We start from the raw sequence: 18,939 nt of genomic DNA on the forward strand, positions 1-18,939 counted from the left end.
GACATACACACACACACACACACACAGACATACACACACACACACACATATACACACACAGACATATATATACACACACACACATATACACACACAGACACACACACACACACATATACACACACACACATATACACACACAGACATACACACACACACACACACACACACATATATATATATATATATATACACACACAATCACACACACACACACACACACGAACAATATATGGTCTTCCTTGTTCTAATTTTAAACATATAGAAACACAGACACACACAGTGGCCGTGGTAAAGGGGCTGCCCCTGAAAACATTTTTATTTCATTTTTATTTCGCGAACTGTGAATGTTATGTGAGGACTTTTGATTGTTTTGACACGCACTTATGAGGCGTTTTAATATTTTGGTGGGGGGGGGAAGAGCCCTTTTCCGCGCAGTGCATTGTGGGCCCTGAGGCAGCCATGCTGCTTTCCCGCTCCAAGATGGCGGCCGGGCCCTCCTCCTCCTCCTCCTCCTCCTCCCACGTATCGCCTTTGTTCGTTGCGGCAAAACCGCGCCGCATTGCTGACAAGGGCGCGAAAGTAGGTCAGGGCGGCCACGCCCCCTCGCCCCGCCCCCTCCCTCCCTGTCTGGCGGCTGAGCCAGAGATGCTCCGAGCGAGGTCTTGCGGCTTGTGGGCGGGGATATACCTGCACCAATCAGCTCGCGAGAAGGGCCCGTTGCCCTTACCAACCTAATCGCCTCACCCAATCACGTCTTTCCGGAAACGGAAAGTCAAAGGGGATCGGAGATATGCTTTTTGCTGCTTACACTCCGGCCCCGCCTCCCCTCATGTATATTAATGAACCTCCGACCAATGGGGCTCGCAGATTACCTCATTCCTTCTCGCCCCTCGAGAGCTGGAGCGGGCGCCATTTTGGACAGAGCCGGGCTCATTTGCATATTCATGAGGAGGGCGGGGGCTCAGAGCCGGTATATAAGCGGAGGCGCAGCCGAGCCGCTGCGTAGTTCGCGCTGGGACTTTGAAGCTCGAAATTCACTTGCGCAGCTAGGAAGCGACTTCGGTAAGGGGGAGGAGGGCGACGCGGGGCGGGCGCACGAAGGTGGGGAAATAAAGAAATAAAAAATATATATCTTTTGCTTGATAATATTAATAGGACGGGTGGTGAGTCGCAGGAAAAAGGCGCATTTTTATTTTTTTACTTGCTGTGGGTCCGCTTGGAAGGCGAGCGGCGAACCGCGCACCGGGAGAAAGGGACAAAAACAAAATGGCTTCCCGACAGGCTTGTGGGGGAAGGAAGACTCAAAATGGCGGCGGAGCCGGGAAGGGATGTGGAGGGGGTAGTGGCGCGCATGCGCGAAGGGAGAGCGAGAGACGGGGTGGGTTTCTGCGCATGCGCTAGCGGCTGCCCTAAATTCCTGTACCTGTACTGTAAACGGGCGCGCATGCGCGTACGTGGTGGCTTTAATTCGCCGCCCCCACGCAAGACGGGTCCTGAAAGGACAGCAAAAAGGTTGCATTTTAGATGCGTGATAAAATTGCATTATTATTATTATTATTCTGCTGGGAGCCGTCCAGGGTGGCTGGGGAAACCCAGGCAGATGGGCGGGGTATAAAAAAATAAACTATTATTATTTTTGCACAGACTTTCTGACATTTCATCTGCTTATTTTGATTGGTTTTTCAACTGCTAACCTTCCTTGAGACATTTCAATTGGTTTTTCAACTGCTAACTTCCTTGCGCACAGATTTTAATTCTGAGACATTTTTGATGGCTCGTTTCACGTTATTTGTGCTCTTCATTTGGTTGCTAATTTGGTTTTGTGCCCCCCATTTAGGGCACTCTGCCATTTAGGAAGCAAAAAATGCCTCGCGTGAAGAATATCCCAATTCATTACTTTCGCGAAGTTTATAATCTGCACTTGCGTAGAAATACATGAAAAGGATAAACATTAAGAGACGGGCCAGTTAAAAGTACCATTAACAGTATGGTTGGTTGAAAGAAGGGAGAAGGCCTTTCTTGTACCGGTGTTATTTAACACATGGGCCTTGGAGCTTTAAAAAAAGCATACGAATGGGCTTGTTTACATTTTCTAAGGTTTTTTAGGCTGTGATAGACTACTAATCCCATTCAATACAAGAATACCATTTTTTTTCTATATCTGCTTCGCTCCCCCCCCATCCTTTTTCCTTTTATTTGCCTACTTGCAAAAGAGGAGCCTGCCTTCTACATTTCCAACAATTCTGTAGAAGGGGGGACGTTTGTGGCAAATGTGGCTTTTCATGCAGGGCTGGTTGGTACAGTGGTACCTCTGGTTGCGTACTTAATTCGTTGCGGAGGTCCGTTCTTAACCTGAAGCACCACTTTAGCTAATGGGGCCTCCTGCTGCTGCCACCGCATGATTTCTGTTCTCATCCTGAAGCAAAGTTCTTAACCCGAGGTACCATTTCTGGGTTAGCGGAGTCTGTAACCGGAAGCGTATGTAACCCGAGGTACCACTGTACAGTATTTTTATAAACAAAGGTTTAAAGGTAATGAAACTGTTTTCTGCACTGAAGAAAACGGATAAAACAGGATTTGTGTCACTGGCTGCTAAGCTCCTTAAGTTTTGAGTGAATCGTGACCCCACCCGGTTGATGATCTAGGAGAGGTGTTGTGTGTTGTCACCTTGGGCGAATGCTGAACACGAGGCTTGTTCTTTTTGCTCCCAGGGGAGAAAATGGCATCAGATGAAGGAAAGCTCTTTGTCGGCGGCCTCAGTTTTGACACCAATGAACAGTCACTGGAGCAAGTCTTCTCTAAATACGGACAGATCACTGATGGTAATTAAAAATAATAATTTACTTCAGCATTGATTGGTACGTGGTAGGCTCAGCCGTTATAAAAAATAACCTTGAGTTTGCCCCACACTCAAATTAAGAATGAAATAAGCACTTGGATTAGCACGAATTCTCATGGGGATAAGTTTGGCTTTGTGCCCTGCACTTAAGTTGACCAAAGGGCTTAAATTTCTCATTCCAGTGAGAAATTTAAGAGAGAGCCAGTGTGGTGTATTGGTTATGAGCGGTAGACTCGTAATCTGGTGAACCGGGTTCGCTTCCCTGCTCCTCCACATGCAGCTGCAGGGTGACCTTGGGCTAGACACACTTCTCTGAAGTCCCTCAGCCCCATTCACCTCACAGAGTGTTTTTTGTGGAGGAGGAAGGGAAAGGAGAATGTGAGCCGCTTTGAGACTCCTTCGGTTAGTGATAAAGCAGGATATCAAATCCAAACTCTTCTTCTCTTCTCCTTCCTTCTCACCAGTTGTTGTCGTCAAAGACAGAGAAACCCAGAGATCCAGAGGGTTTGGCTTTGTCACCTTTGAGAGTGTTGATGATGCTAAAGATGCGATGATGGCTATGAATGGGAAGGTGAGTTCTGTTCTGTGGTGGCTGTTCTGAACAGTGGTCCTTGGTAGGACAGAAGTCCTTCTGTTTTTAGGGTGTGATCACGATAGAGCAACTGTTTAAAAGTTAGCAGTTTGGGGAAATGTAACTTCTCGGTGGTGGGGCCTCCCTGTGGAACGCCCTCCCATCAGAGGTCAAGGAAATGAACAACTACCTGACTTTACGGAGACATTAGAAGGCAGCCCTGTTTAGGGAAGTTTTTAATGTTGAATGTTTTATCGTGTTTTTACTATTCTGTTGGGAGCCGCCCGGAGTAGGTGGGGAAACCCAGCCAGATAAATAACGAATTATTATTATTAACTGAGGATCTGTTTGATAGTCACCGCTTTTCTGTGCGTGTTAATTGCGGAGCACCGTGCTAACCCCCAAAACCCCTCGTTTTTCCAGTCTGTCGACGGCCGCCAAATCAGGGTTGATCAAGCAGGCAAGTCGTCCGACAACAGGTCCCGCGGCTACAGAGGCGGCTCGGCTGGCGGCCGGGGCTTTTTCCGCGGAGGCAGAGGCCGGGGCCGGGGCTTCTCCAGAGGTGAGCCGGGGCTTGCAAGTGGCCTCTGTACCTTCGGACTTTGGTTGCGTTGAACTGCATGCACCTCAAGCCTCTGTTCGGTTCTCCTTCCCCAGGAGCCGGTGGAGACCGAGGTTACGGTGGCAGCCGGTTTGAATCGAGAAGCGGGGGTTACGGTGGTTCGAGAGACTACTATGGCGGCAGCAGGTAAGCCCTGGGGAGCTTGGGTCAAAAAACAGCCCCATGCACCTGCTGGTTGTAGCTGTGCCTTGTGAACGAGCATCTTCTCATTTCTCCCCACAGCAGGAGTCAAGGCAGCTATGGCGACAGGCCTTCAGGAGGCTCCTACAGAGACAGCTATGACAGTTATGGTAAGCCCTAGATCATAAGGGAAAGGATGCACTGACACGGGAATGCCTGGAGCCTCTTTTTGATTTTTGCAGGGATGGTAACCTTTGGAAAGTACCGCTAGCTTCGCTTTGGAGCCTATTGCCGGCAAGCCTCTCCTTGCCTTCAAAAATCGCCGCTCTTCTGGCAGGCCTTTAACGGGGGGGAATCCCCCCCTCGCCCTCATTAATGCATGCGCCACGCTTAGTCGGACCCAAAGCCAAAATTCCGAGTCGTTCGTGACTAGCGGGTTTTTCCCCCCCCGGAAGCTGGAAATGACGCCAGAGAAAGCCTCTCGAAAGCCCAGGAGCGAAAAAGGAAAGGGGTGGGAGATAAGGAGAGATAGCGTTGGTAGCCTTGAGGTGCTTTTGCAAGCGAGTAGGGGAGGAAAAAATGCTGGGACCTTTGTCTATGCTTCGGTGCCTTTACAATTCTGCCTGCTTCTTGTCCTCAGCTACACACAACGAGTAAAAAACCTTCCTGGCTCAAGATCGTCCTTCCAATGGCTGTATTTATAAAGATTTTGGGAGCTTCGCTGAAATCGTTCTTGTGTAGTCATCTCCTTTGTATTCTCACTTTTGTAGTAAACTCTCGGTTCTGACCTTGTCAAAAACAAAACACAGCCTTGACAGCTTCTAATATGCGATGGTCTGTTCAGACTCAAAGAAAGCTCTGGGTTTTTCCTCTCTCAAGTGTTTTAACGTATTTTTTTTTTAAAGCACTTAAGATTTTAGTTCATTTGTGAGCAGAGGTGTGTGTGTGTGTTTGGTTGTGTGTCCTTTAGTGTGTGTTGTTTTTTTTATTAAAAAGAAAAAGACTGGAAGGTTTTGGGGCCCCATTTCTGTGGTTTTTTTGGTTTTTATTTTGAGCGAGAAAGGACCGTAATTGTTCAGTAGAAGCTGAGCAAGCTGTGAAGTCGGTTTGTTTTAGTGCATCGTTTTGTAACAAACTTTAGTGTAGCAAGGTAGGCGCTGTAGCCTGGGTATGACTTTATAAACGACTTTAAAAGGCAACCCACCTTGCTTTACCTAAAGCGAAACTTTGCTTGTATGTTCAACCTGCATTTAAGAGACTTTTGCTTGTATGCCATAAAACGTGTCCCAGAAAGACTCTGCAAATCTTAACTCGCAAGAGGCTCATGGGGAAAAAAAATATGTTTGTTTCTGTTGTCCTTTTTTTACTGGAAGAAAAGTATATGCCTAATTCAATTGATGTTGTAATTTTGAAGTGGTTAAAAAGGATTTCTTGTACAGTTTTCCTTTTGGCTTCACGAAGCCTATTAAAAGTCCATCTGAAAAAAAAAATACTATATCTGCTCTTGAAATTTTACGTCTTGCTGCACAACACAACTCTGGATTTGACCGTCAGAAGTGTACAGTCAGAGAGGAAGGGCAGCTAGCTGCAGAGAGAGGATTGCAGGCTGGCTATCGTAACGGTGGTGGAAATAATGCAAATCTTACCGTACTTTTAAGGCCTAGATAGACGCCAGGTCAGGTTGAGGGTGACTGAAGCAAGAGTATCTAAAGGAGCGTAGCCGCCACCTTTCCCCATCATGGGCTCAATTCTCAGCTCAGCTGGAACGGACCCAACCTTTGAAAAATAACCACAGCGCTTCCCATAGTAATTTGCACCTGGTGACTCAGAGCAGACAGCTTGCGACAAGAGTTAGTGCGTGAGCACGAATTAGCTGACACCTTTGGTAGCTTGAAAAGCCAGCCAGACGTTCTTAGCCGACAAGGGAGCCTCGTTCTAACCGGGGTCTGCCGCTGCTGCCGATTCTTGACAGTGTTCCAAGGCCAATAACTGTGACCTAATTTAGCTAGCTTTGTCGTTGCCTTCTTAAGTTCTGAGAATTCTCTGCTAGCGTATGGAAAACGGCAGTGCCTTGACGAAAAAGCGAAGTGTTGTGAATCCAACAGACAGAGAGAGAACCTCTGGGACGAAAGCTGCTCTCTTGGCTAGTTCATATGTGGGGATAGTCCCGTAATTCGAGGTAACTCCTTTCCTCATGTCCGCATCCTTCCTCCTGTTGAGAGCTCATATTTATATATATATATTTTTGAAAGTCTGAATGTTTTAACCCGTCCGAAAGCAAAATTTTCTCTGCCAATTTCGGTCAGCTGAAAAAAAAACCACCCTTTTTAAAAAAAATCCTCTTTTTTAAAAATCTCCTGTACGGAGTCTTTGGCTTTTGTGGCATAAATTCCATGTGGGTCAGAAGGGGTGTTGTGTTCACAGCCATTTCTTTGCCGGTAGGGTAGATGTCAGATGGGGAAACGACAAATTCCCCCCCAAGGGACTAATGCTCATCTCGGGAGGCTCTTCCTTAAGACTTAAGTCCACGTAACTGTAACGTTCTCTGCCATCGTGTTTGCGTTTTAACTTTTCCCCCGTAGCCCACGCTTATTCCTAAGCAACCGTTTTCCTCCGCGACTAATGCTTTTTGTGGGGGGGGGGTTCAGCTGCCATTGTCCAGTCCGAGGGGGACGCAGGTTCAGTCTCGGAACGCTTGACCCCCACGCTGGGCTCTTGAGAGTCAGTGCGGGCTCGCAGAAACCCTTTTGTGGGCAAACGCTGGTTGCTTTGGGGGGGGGGCGGATTGTGTGAGGGTGGGCAGGGTAGAAAGCATAGAGGTTTTGCCATGTGCGGTATAGATATATTTTTGTAACCCGAGTTTGTCTTGGCAGGTTGACGGAGAAAATAAGCCATTGATCAGGAAGTGGTTTTGAGGCTGAGCGCGGAACATAGACCGTAAGCCAACTTCAACTCTTCAGCAGGTAAGGTTCTTGGTGGTTTGCTAGGCGTATGGGTTTTGTTTTCAGATTAATGCTGACATATATATATCCTAAGTTTTCTTGTCCGGGGTGTTAACTGCGTATTTCCCCCCAATCTTTTCTTTCAGTCGCGTTTCTGCGTGGAAGAGGACCGGCGAGGAGCACACTGGCCTCTGGGCTGGGCAGCAAAACCTTCGAGAGCTGTTTGCATTTTTTAAAATGGATTCAACAAGTCTAATAAAACACAGGGCTACAAATGCGGCTGAGTTGTGCAGATACGCTGAAGGCAACGGGAGCCATGGGGGGGGAATGTGTTGGCAACACTTGCACCCCCAAAAAAAGCACATTGTGGAGTCGTTACTAGCCTAGTTGAATTACTAGAGGGGAATGTAGCTCTTAAGAAAACTGCTTAGGGGTGGCTCTAGCCCTCCGTATCTAGGAAGCCTTTAACCCCCACCCTATTACCCGAGATCCTTTATTTTGGGGGGCTGGGTCCTGAGAGAAGTCTCCCGGGTTGTAAAGAGTTCTGGCAGAGCGGCGCTGAGCGTTTAGGGGTGAAGGAGACCTTTCCAGAAGGCTGTTCTGTGAGCTAGGGAACATTCCCGACACAGCGCAGGAGGACCCTGAGGATAAAACTTCCTTCCACGCTTTATGGTGCAAGTTAGCCGAGAGCTGTTGAGGCTCTTGGGTTAAAGGGATATTTCTTGGGAGTGCAGGGAAGGGGGCAAGCTTTGCCGCTCACTACTACATTATTATTTCGTAACACTTGCACTGCTTCATTGCAGCATACGAGAATAAAATCGTAAATAAATAGAAATGTTGAAATTGGCAGTAAATTATAAGCTTAAAACTCCCAACCCTTCTATGTATCAGGGAAGGCTTAGCTAAACATGTTTTAGAAAGAGTACAGTAATTGATAAGAATAGTTGCCCTGGGTTCTCCCTACAGATAAAGCTCATTGGCCACCGAAGGCTGGGTTTCCGAAACGGCATATACCTAAAACCTCTTGCAGAAAACACCCAGCCCCAGTGAACAAAAGCAGTAGCATTTGAAGGCTGTTTCTTGGTGGATTTATGGCTCTGACCTTGTGAATCTGCCGGGCTCCCAGAACTCAAAAGCAGTTTGCCATCAGCCTGGCTGCCACACATCCCTGTAGGAGGCAGTTAATGTCTCCAGTTTGCAAGCTGTGCATAAACCCAAAAGCTTGCTCGCTTCAGCTCCTGCCCATTCTTAACCAGCTTTCGATCAAGTAATTTCCCAGCCTTAAAATGGAAAGTGGGGTGTGTTTTTTTTTAAAAAAGTCTAAAGAGCTTTTGTATTAACACTGCAGCCCACTTAACAGCCCAAGTCTGCTTTTAAGATTTTGCCAGAGAGGTTCCCAACGTGACTTTTCATGCAATCACTTAAGGCTGTCTCTGCAAAACACAAACACTGAGGGAGGTGGGACGTGGGGAGAGGAAGAAATCAAAACTTGGGCATCAGTTCTTAACAGAGTTTACCAGTTGCTCAAACCCTTAATTGTGATTTCTACCCATCTGTCCTAGGCAGCCTTCTGGAGCACTGGAGAATTATTTTAGTAGACCTTGGGGGGAGTTCACAACATAAAAATACAGGATAAACATAATAAATCCTCCCCTCTACCCCACAAACATTTAATGAAAAGGGTATAGAATTTTAATGAGGAAAAGACCTGGTTGAAGAGGACTGTATTTTGCCTGGTGCCTAAAGCTGTATTAAAAGGCGCCAGCTGTATCTCGCTGGGGGAAAATCATTCCTTAAACTCGATGGAGGTTTGCAGCCCACTAAATTTAGAGTGGACCCAAATCTATACTTGCTAGTTTAACAAGGAAGTTTGGGGTAGCTCAGTCCATAGGGCACGAGACACTTGATCGCAGGGCTGTGCGTTCGAGCCCCTGGTTGGGCAAAAAACGTCGTAGGGGGTTTGGCTAGATTAGGTCCCGCCCAACTACAATTCCATGATGAAAGGATGGACTAAAATCGCGAGAGAGGCACATAGAAAAGCCGTAGCCACAGACTCCTCACTTAAACATGAGATGGCGCGCGTAGACAAGCTGTGTCCTTCAAATGGGTCTGCTCAGAATATGACATATAATGCTACATCAAACCCCAAGTCTTCTGACTTGACAGCCTTTTAGATCCTTGGGAGTTTGCCTACCTAGCCAGGGGTAGGCAATCTAAGGCCCAGGGGCCGGATGCGGCCCAATCCCCTAAATCTGGCCCGCAGAGAGTCTGGGAATCGGCGTGTTTTTACATGAGTAGAATGTGTCCTTTCATTTAAAATGCATCTCTTGGTTATTTGTGGGGCCTGCCTGGTGTTCTTACATAAGTAGAATGTGTGCTTTTCTATAAAATGCACCTCTGGGTTATTTGTGGGGCATAGGAATTGGTTCATTTTTAAAATTCAAAATATAGTGGACGGGCCCAAGGCTGAAAAAGGCTGACCCCTGGCCTAACCTCAAATCTCCCAAGGTCAGCTAAAGTTCCCCGATGCCCATCGTCCTTTAAATGTGAGCATAGGCTAGTAGCCCTCAACATCCCCCTCTGAATTTTGGCCATCCCATAGTTTAACTGCACTGCGTGAAGAAGTGCTTTGCCTGCTCCGAATCTCCCAACATTTGGCAGAAGGGGGCCAGACTTCTAAAAGCCATGTCTCCAGATCCTGCTCTCGATTGTCCTCTTCTGGCGTCCTTTAGAGGCACGAATGCTTAATTTGAGGGTTGTGGGTTCAAGACCTATTGGGCGGCAGGTTCCTTCATCGCAGGGGATGGACTAGATGACTCTGGGTGCCTTCCAACTCTTCCACAGTTCTGCAGTTTCAGACAAACGGCTTTCTCTGCTCAGACTTGTGGCTTTTTTCATCTCGCCTGCCTGTTGCTCCTCCCTTGGTACACATCTTCCAGGAGAGCTGGTCTTTGGGTGGCCTTCTCTGATTCTCCTTGCGGGCGAAAGAAGCAGGATTTTTAAAACCTGTGCCTCCTTTTCCCAGTAGAGGGTGCTTTATGGCAAGAGAAAGAGAGACACAAACAGTGATGGCCATTCAGAAATAATCTCTGCGGGAAAATAACATACTTGAGGTCAGAGTTGGGGGACCCCTTGTGTGCGGAACAGCGGCTCAATGCTAGAGCTTCCTACGTTTTCTAAACTGGTCCTTTTATTTAGAACAATGAGGACTAGATTATTCCCAAGGAAGGGAGGATAGTGGTTTTGCATGCAGGATGGGCCGAGAAGGCTTGAAATCTTGGAGCTGCCAATCAGTGTAGGCAATATGAAGCCATATGCGCCAAGGGGGGGTGTGGTAGCAAGCTGCCCATCCCTGAGTTGCAGCTGAATGACATCTGGAAGGCTAAAAATCGCACGGCTTTTAAAGGTAAAGGGACCTCTGACCATTAGGTCCAGTCGTGACTGACTGGGGTTGCGGCGCTCATCTCGCTTTACTGCCCGAGGGAGCCGGCATACAGCTTCTGGGTCATGTGGCCAGCAGGACGAAGCCGCTTCTGGCGAACCAGAGCAGCGCACGGAAACGCCATTTACCTTCCCGCTGGAGCGGTACCTATTTATCTACTTGCACTAGCGTGCTTTCGAACTGCTAGGTTGGCAGGAGCAGGGACCGAGCAACAGGAGCTCACCCCGTCATTGCAGGGATTCGAACTGCTGACCTTCTGATCAGCAAGTCCTAGGCTCTGTGGTTTAACCCACAGCACCACCTGCGTCCTTTTAGGGAAATGCCAACCAGACGTTGAGCTGAACTGGCCTCCAGAGGCAACATTCCCAGTCCTCCAAATGACAACAACGCCCAGAGTTAAACTGTGGAACTCCTTGCCACAGGAGGCAAGGACCGTTTTTCTGCAACTGACCAGTTGCCCCCTCCCTAGGCACACAAACACACACACACACCCCTCCGATTTGCATTTGCCTCTCACACCCAGAGCGTCCATACCCAGAAATAGTGCACCTCTGAAAGGTGGTTGTTAGGTGGCAAATATACACCAGGGAGGCTGCTGCTTTGCAGCCCAGTGCTGTTAAGGGATATTCAGCCGACAGCCAGACCAGCCACCGACTCCGGCTGCACGGCTATAAGAACTACCTTTTAAGACTTTGAGATTGCTTCTTTCCTCCTCCCTCCCCCTTCCTTCTTCCTCATGTGTGCCATCTCATTTTCAGTCGTGGGCCTGATTTTGATTTTTGTAAGCAGCTTCGATACCCTTTTTTTTTGGCGTGGTGTTAGGGGAGGGATCTTAAAAAGTAGAGACATCACCTTGCCAACAAAGGTCCGTATAGTCAAAGCTATGGTTTTCCCAGTAGTGATGTATGGAAGTGAGAGCTGGACCATAAAGAAGGCTGATGGCCGAAGAATGGATGCTTTTGAATTCTGGTGCTGGAGGAGACTCTTGAGAGTCCCATGGACTGCAAGAAGATCAAACCTCTCCATTCGGAAGGAAATCAGCCCTGAGTGCTCACTGGAAGGACAGATCCTGAAGCTGAGGCTCCAAGACTTTGGCCACCTCATGAGAAGAGAAGACTCCCTGGAAAAGACCCTGATGTTGGGAAAGATGGAGGGCGCAAGGAGAAGGGGACGACGGAGGACGAGATGGTGGGACAGTGACCAAACTGCGGGAGGCAGTGGAAGACAGGAGGGCCTGGCGTGCTCTGGTCCAGGGGGTCACGAAGAGTAGGACACGACTAAACAACAAAAGGAGAGGGATGCAAATACAGCAAATAATAACTGGGCAAAATTGGCCGCCCTTGACAGGGTTCCTCTGTAAGGCGGGAGCTGGGCAGAAGATTTGCTTCTCAGGACCAACAGAGGCATTCCTACAGAGGGAGCAGGCAGCAGGTGGATTAAAAAAGCCAGCCTATGTTTCTGAGCTCTGAGCCTCCGCGTCATAGGAATGCCTTGCGTGTTTTGTCGTCTCAGCCTCCTGGGTTTATCTGTTCCTCCTGGGGCATCTTTTTTTCCATCGAAAACACAGGCTAGTTTCCATGCTCTCCTTCCTCTTCCCCTGGCCCCTCTGAAGCAAAAAAACAAATACCGTATTTTTCGCTCTATAACACGCACCAGACCATAATTCCAGTTACAGATAGGTAGCTGTGTTGGTCTGCCATAGTCAAAATAAAAAAATTCCTTCCAGTAGCACCTTAAAGACCAACTAAGTTAGTTCTTGGTATGAGCTTTCGTGTGCATGCACCAGTGTATCTGTATTTTGACCAGACCATAACACGCACATAGTTTTTAGAGGAGGAAAACAAGAAAAAAATATTCTAAACGAAAAAGTGGATATATGATTTTTGTGGTTCATGCTGTGGCCACAGACATGTGATCTGACAGTGAGTTTGGAGTAGCCCAATGCAAAAATCCTGAGGATCCATGTGGATCCATGCTTTGTAACCACGGAGGAGGGAAGGAAGGGGAACCATGGATCCTCTGCTCACGACTGCAGCAGATCCCCCCCGCCACCCGCAGGCATTCGCTCCATAACACGCACAGACATTTCCCCTTACTTTCTAGGAGGAAAAAAGTGAGTGTTATGGTGCAAAAAATACGGTAATACCCCAGTTTTACGCAGAGAGCTGTTCACTTCCACAAAATCCATTCATATTTGGGAAGCTTACAGGCAGCACCGTTTGAGTGTTTTGTTCCTTTTGAAGCTCCACACTTTGTCGATTTAATAAAGCTCTTTTCTGACCTGTTTTGGGGAGCCTTGGAAAAGGTTGGACTCTGATCAGGCTGGGTCTCCCTTGTTCGTTGGCAGGGAAAGGCCTTAGGAGGCCTCTTGCAACTGCTCTCGGAACATTGGGGGAACCCCAAAGAACTTTGGCAAGGGCTTGGGGACCTGTAAAGGGACCCCTGACCATTAGGTCCAGTCATGGCCGACTCTGGGGTTGCGGCACTCATCTCGCTTTATTGGCCGAGGGAGCCGGCGTACAGCTTCCGGGTCATGTGGCCAGCAGGACTAAGCCGCTTCTGGCGAACCAGAGCAGTGCATGGAAATGCCGTTTACCTTCCCACCGGAGTGGTACCTATTTATCTACTTGTTATCTACTTGTTATTATCTACTTCCCACCAGAGTGGTGCCTATTTATCTACTTGTTTTCGAACTGCTAGGTTGGCAGGAGTTGGGACCGAGCAACGGGAGCTCACCCCGTCATTGCGGGGATTCGAACCGCCGATCTGATCGGCAAGTCCTAGGCTCTGTGGTTTAACCCACAGCGCCACCCACGTCCCTTTAAAGGGGACCTTTAAGGGGGAACTAAGAATGTCAGAAAAGCCATCTGGACGCCCTAGCAAGCAGGATTCGAACAAAAAGCAGCCCTCTTCTCTCCTGTGGCTTCCGGCACCTGGTGTTCAGAAGCCATTTCTGCTTTGTGAACAGTTCTCTCGCCATGAAGAGTTCCTCTACGAACTTGTACATTCACCCCCCCCCATTGATTTATGTCTTACATTTAAAAACCCGATTTCGACCTCCCCCTTCTGCAGTGGCTTATATTTTATTATTTTCCCTGCATATCCAAGTTAAATCTAATTATCCAATATACTCAAAGTTACTATTTTTCATCACTGCACGTCTTTATATCAACCCTGCTAATGACTTAATCTGCTTACAATAACATTTTAAATACTCAATAAAACTATTTCCACTCTGAATGAAAACGCTATCTTCTTGGTTTCTTATTCTTCTGGTAAGTTTCGCCATTTCTGTATATTCCAACAATTTTTGCTGCCATATTTATTTGGGATGTTATCTTTTTTCTATCCCTGGGCATAAATCATTCGGGGCGCCGTGATTGCAAACATAAATGAATTTTTATATTGTTTGGGTATCTTTACCCCTATTATTCCCAAAAGCAAAGCCTCTGGTTTCTTAATAAAACTTATATTAAACCTTTTCTTTCTAACTCAATACATATCATTTCCTAGTAAGCGTTTGCCTTCTTACAGCTCCACCACATATGACAGAAGGTAATTTCCTTCTTACATTCCCAACAAACATTTGATTCAGATTTATACATTTTTTTCTAGCCTGTCAGGCACCACCTATTTTCAAATAATTTTCTTTTACACACTGTAAACTTCAAATGTACCTTCCACAGTCGTTCCCAGGCTGCCATTTCAATCTTGCGCCCTGTATCCATTTCCCAGTTGATAATTTCACTTGTTCCTTTTTAAAAGCCATCCGACTTTGGTGGCCAAGCTTGTGGCAGTGAGTTCTGCAGGTTAACGATGCACAGCGAGGAAGAGGAGGAGAGCTTTTATTTCATCTGCCCTGAGTCTCCTGACAAACTGTGCGGCCCTCCATAGATAAGTCTCTGGCAGGACTTGTTTCCCCAACGCCACCGGTTCTTTGCCTGTTGCAACCTCAGTTGGCACAAATGGAAAATGGACGCAGGCTTGTTTTCTGATGCTCCAGCAAGCTTTTTCAGTCGGGGGCCGGTCCACTGTCCCTCAGACCTTGTGGGGGGCCGGACTATATTTTGAAAAGAAAAAAACATGAACGAATTCCTGTGCCCCACAAATAACTTAGAGATGCATTGTAAATAAAAGGACACATTCTACTCATGTAAAATAAATGCTGATTGGGCCGGATCTGGACCCCGGGCCTTAGTTTGCCTACCCATGCTCTGATACCAGTGGATTTGATGGCAAGAGATCCCAAAGAATCATTGGGAAGAACTTTCTGATGGTAAGGCCTGTGGAACAGATTCCCTCATAAAGTGCTGGACTCACTGGCCGTCCTCTGGTCGGTCAGTGTCTCATAGCCTGACCTACCTTGCAGGGTGGTTGTGAAAATAAAATGGGGGTGGGCGGGGAGGGGGCAGAGAACCACGCAATACCACCTTGGAGGGAAAGGGGAGCGGCAAATCATATCAACAGTTTATCGCCAAGAGGAATAATATAGGCACATTCAATAATTTGGGTGATATACGTTGATAATCCAGCCATGCCTATGAAAGTGTATAAAGGTAAAGGGACCCCTGACCATTAGGTCCAGTCGTGACCGACTCTGGGGTTGCTGCGCTCATCTTGGTTTATTGGCCGAGGAGCCGGCATACAACTTTTGGGTCATATGGCCAGTATGACTAAGCCGCTTCTGGCGAACCAGAGCAGCACACGGAAACGCCGTTTACCTTCCTGCCAGAGCGGTACCTATTTATCTACTTGCACTTTGACGTGCTTTTGAACTGCTAGGTTGGCAGGAGCTGGGGCCAAGCAATGGTAGATCACCCTGTCATTGCGGGGATTTGAACTGCCGACCTTCTGATCAACAAGTCCTAGGCTCTGTGGTTTAACCCACAGCGCCACCCGCATTCCCATGAAAGTGTATAGGGCAGCTCAAAGTAAGCCCACCAATTTAATATGTCAACACGTACAGAAGTCATTAACGTTGCAGTTGTTGTATAAGGGATTATTATTTCAAGCGGAATGTCAGATTTTGGAAAGCAGAAATAAAATCAAACCCATCAATTCTAGCCACCTAAATTATATAATTCAGTATCTGAATGATGGCATTGGCATTATAATCTGGCATTGTTATAACGAGGCTACTAAAAAAGTAAAGGGACCCCTGACCGTTAGGTCCAGTTGTGGCCGACTCTGGCGTTGCGGCGCTCATCTCGCTTTATTGGCCGAGGGAGCCGGCGTACAGCTTCTGGGTCATGTGGCCAGCAGGACTAAGCCGCTTCTGGCGAACCAGAGCAGCGCACGGAAACGCCATTTACCTTCCCGCTTTGACGTGCTTTTGAACTGCTAGGTTGGCAGGAGCAGGGACCGAGCAACGGGAGCTCACCCCGTCATTGCGGGGATTCGAACCGCCAACCTTCTGATCGGCAAATCCTAGGCTCTATGGTTTAACCCACGTCCCTAATGAAGCTACTATTGGATGGCAATTGGAAATTAATAAAAATTATTATCAGAGCGAGCCTTATCAAAATGAATGGGCATAATCGGCCCATTCATTTCAATAGGTCTGCTCCACGGAGGGCTGGGTTGGAGCCAGCCCATAATAATATGTACAAACTCCTAATATTAAATTTAAAAGAGCTCCTGACATATATACCAGAGGTCCTGGATATATTCAATATATTGGGGGCAGAGGAGCCACACACCACAGATTCAAGGCAGACATTTTTAGAGCACATGGGAACCCGGTCTTGGCTGGGGAGGGCGGGGTATAAATAAAAAATTATTATTATTATTATTATTATTATTATTATTATTATTATTATTATTATTATTAACTGTAGTTTCTCTGGGAACTGTACCTCTGCGAGAGGGTTGGGTGGAAACTACCATTTCCAGGATTCCTGTGTGTGTGTGTGTGGATTGTCATGCGCTTTAAATGCGCATCAGACGCGCTTTAAATCCTTGTTGCGGACGCTGCGATCTGCGTCGAGAGGCTAGAATTGATTCAACAAATAGACTTTATTTTTCCTTTTTTTAAAAAAAAAAAAAGGGAGGGATAGTGATGAATAAAAGGATCCACGCTTCGGTTATTTATTTATTTATTTAACTGCGGGCTTTACATAACCCTAACCCCTCCCCCCTCCCCATTCATTCAAATAAACCCCGGATCCCCGTCCAATCAGAAGCGTCTCATTATCCTTGAATGACACACACACACACACACACACACAGAGACACTCTCTCTCTTAGTGGTCACGTGGGTTGCCTCCCCCCCTCCCGCGCAGTTTCCTCTCCGCGTTCCTAAGTGGGTGGGTCCCTTTTTCATTCATAAATCCTCTCTGTCCCTTTTAAATCAAAATTAAGGTGTGATACACGGGAAGGAAGGCGGAAAGCGGGGAACCCCCTTGAAATCTGGAGAGGGAGAGAGAGGATCCGGAACTCCGCTTTTTCTCCTGTTTTTGGAGCTTTATAGTTATTTATTTAGATGCGAGTTCACGAATTTGGGTGAGTCTTTCGTTTCTCTGGACCAGAGTATTATTAATTCTAGGGAGCCCTAAATCTTTCCTCCTGCAACATAATTCATTCCCCTTTCTTCTCTGTGTGTCCATCTGTTACGCTCTCTTCCTGTTCCCATTCTTTTCTCCTCCCCTTTTTCTGTAGCCTTATCATTTTATTCCTAATAATAATAATAATAATAATAATAATAATAATAATAATATTTAAAAATAAGAAAAGCAAAGGAAATGTCGCTTCCCTTGCCCACCTCCTCCCACTCCCCCACCAAAAAAAAATCCAGACCATTTTCTCTTGCTGGCTTGGATATTTCCAATGTGTTTTCCGCTCCATTTAAAAAAATAAAAAATTAAATTTAAATTACGCGTTTTATGCATGCATCACCCAGTTTTGCAATTGAGCAGAGGGGCGGGGGAAAGAGAGAGGTGGTGTCTGTGTGGTGATGAACGGAGATGGGTCTCCATTAGGTGTGTGGATTTTAAAAAAAATATATTAAATGATCCGCTTGTTTGTTTTGGAAAAAGGAGGCTCGTAAAGGAGGATTTGCTTCCTTGCTGTCATTCCGGGGCTTGCAATGGAAGCGGGGGGAGGAAGAGAGAGAAACAATTCACATTTTTATTTGCAGGAAAGCGAAAGTCCTTCCTCTTCCTCTCCCTCTCCCTTTCTATGGGTCTACTCGGGAAGAGCGTGCAGCGCCTTGCAGCGGATCCGAGAAACTGACTAATATTTTCCCGTTGCAAGGACACAGCTGCAAGCGACCTCCTTAAGGAGGGAAGATAATCATGCAATCGACTTATTTTGATTTTCATTTGGGAGGAAATGATTGGGCTGGCATGATCTGACTCAGCTTTTACGCGGAGTTGAGACATTTCCCCCCGCTCACCCTCCCCCCCCCCAATTAGTCATGTCCATTCATCTCAACCTATTTTATCCTTGGTTGGATCCAAACGTGGGTGCATGAATTGTTGTTTTTAAAAAATTCTGGATATATAATATATTTTTACTGTGCAGATTAATTTCTCCCCAAACCCCAAACGGAATCGTTAATGCAAATCTAGTCCTTATTATTATTATTTATTATTATTTATTTTATTACCCCGCCCATCTGGCAAAGCCACCGTTGTTTAGGCGTTGTAAATGCCAAGAGGGGCAAAATTAAAAATATCCACGCTTACCCTGGGAGCAAGCCCTGCACTGAATGGATCTGACCTTGACTCCTGAGTAGACCTGTGCTGGAGTGGGTGTGTTGTGGTGGTGGCGGTTGTTGTTCGGAGACGGTGTTGTCAGAAAGGCAGAGAGGGAGATACGCACCTCTGAAGCTGGCGGAGGCTTTTCTGTTCTGGGTCGGATCCTGCTTCCCAGCAAAAGAGGTGGGGGAATTCCTCTCTCTCCCCCCCCCCACTCCAGCTTCTCTATCAGCTACCAAAATAAGTACCACCATCACCTTTTGTATCTGCTGCCTCTGTCCATCCACCCCGGTATTTAAAAACAAATAAAAATAATTTTACAGCCGATCCTGTGCGAAGGGAGGGGCTGTCAAGAAACCCAGGCAAATCGTGGCTTGTAAACCCTTTTGCAAAAGGAGAGAGATGTCTGTTTGTTTTTGCATCCCAAAAAAGGCGAAAGAGGTTTCTGTTTATCTGTTATTTCGCTGCATTTGTTGCTCGATTCAGAGGCAGTTTCCGCCATTCATCCCTTCTATCTGTTCGTCTTCACATCTCCCCCCCCCCTCCCAAAATCTATCCTTTTATTGCGTTGACAGTCGTGCCTCGGAGCCCTCTTAAACCTCTGCCATCACTTTTCTCCATTTCGATTTCTTTTGAAATTCGCTCCCTATAGTCCCTCTCGACTATCTCTCACTTAATCCGGCCATTGGCTTAAGATGGCAGT

The 18,939-nt window shown here is 47.0% G+C and overlaps 1 protein-coding gene and 1 long non-coding RNA gene across 5 annotated transcripts in view; one reads left to right on the plus strand and one right to left on the minus strand.

The window, feature by feature from the left end:
• LOC310697629 overlaps window positions 1-18,939 on the minus strand; it is a 305,101-nt gene that overhangs the window by 12,867 nt on the left and 273,295 nt on the right. The window lies entirely within an intron of this gene.
• On the plus strand, window positions 913-7,372 carry CIRBP (cold inducible RNA binding protein). 4 transcript variants are annotated; one of them, XR_014521023.1, is made up of 8 exons: window positions 913-1,065; window positions 2,715-2,825; window positions 3,307-3,413; window positions 3,837-3,975; window positions 4,071-4,161; window positions 4,258-4,325; window positions 4,796-7,118; window positions 7,244-7,372. XR_014521023.1 is itself a non-coding variant. In XM_083484175.1 (7 exons), the coding sequence occupies exons 1-7, from the start codon at window positions 948-950 to the stop codon at window positions 4,810-4,812; spliced, it is 651 nt and encodes a 216-aa protein (XP_083340301.1). In that variant the 5' UTR covers window positions 913-947; the 3' UTR covers window positions 4,813-7,372. The 4 variants fall into 4 exon arrangements, 2 of the variants coding, with proteins under 2 accessions (XP_083340301.1, XP_083340302.1); XR_014521024.1 differs by having other exon boundaries at window positions 7,029-7,118; XM_083484175.1 differs by having other exon boundaries at window positions 4,796-7,372.

The sequence above is a fragment of the Podarcis liolepis genome (assembly GCF_965112155.1).
Source record: "Podarcis liolepis genome assembly, chromosome: 18".
Classification (NCBI taxonomy): domain Eukaryota; kingdom Metazoa; phylum Chordata; class Lepidosauria; order Squamata; family Lacertidae; genus Podarcis; species Podarcis liolepis.

Bases quoted from the DNA above. Each gene is read 5' to 3' on its own strand.
- CIRBP (XM_083484175.1), top strand. From the start codon at position 948: ATGAGGAGGGCGGGGGCTCAGAGCCGGTATATAAGCGGAGGCGCAGCC. The intron at 1,066-2,714 runs GTAAGGGGGAGG...TTTTGCTCCCAG, and splicing joins GCAGCTAGGAAGCGACTTCG to GGGAGAAAATGGCATCAGAT. The intron at 3,976-4,070 runs GTGAGCCGGGGC...CTCCTTCCCCAG, and splicing joins GGGCCGGGGCTTCTCCAGAG to GAGCCGGTGGAGACCGAGGT.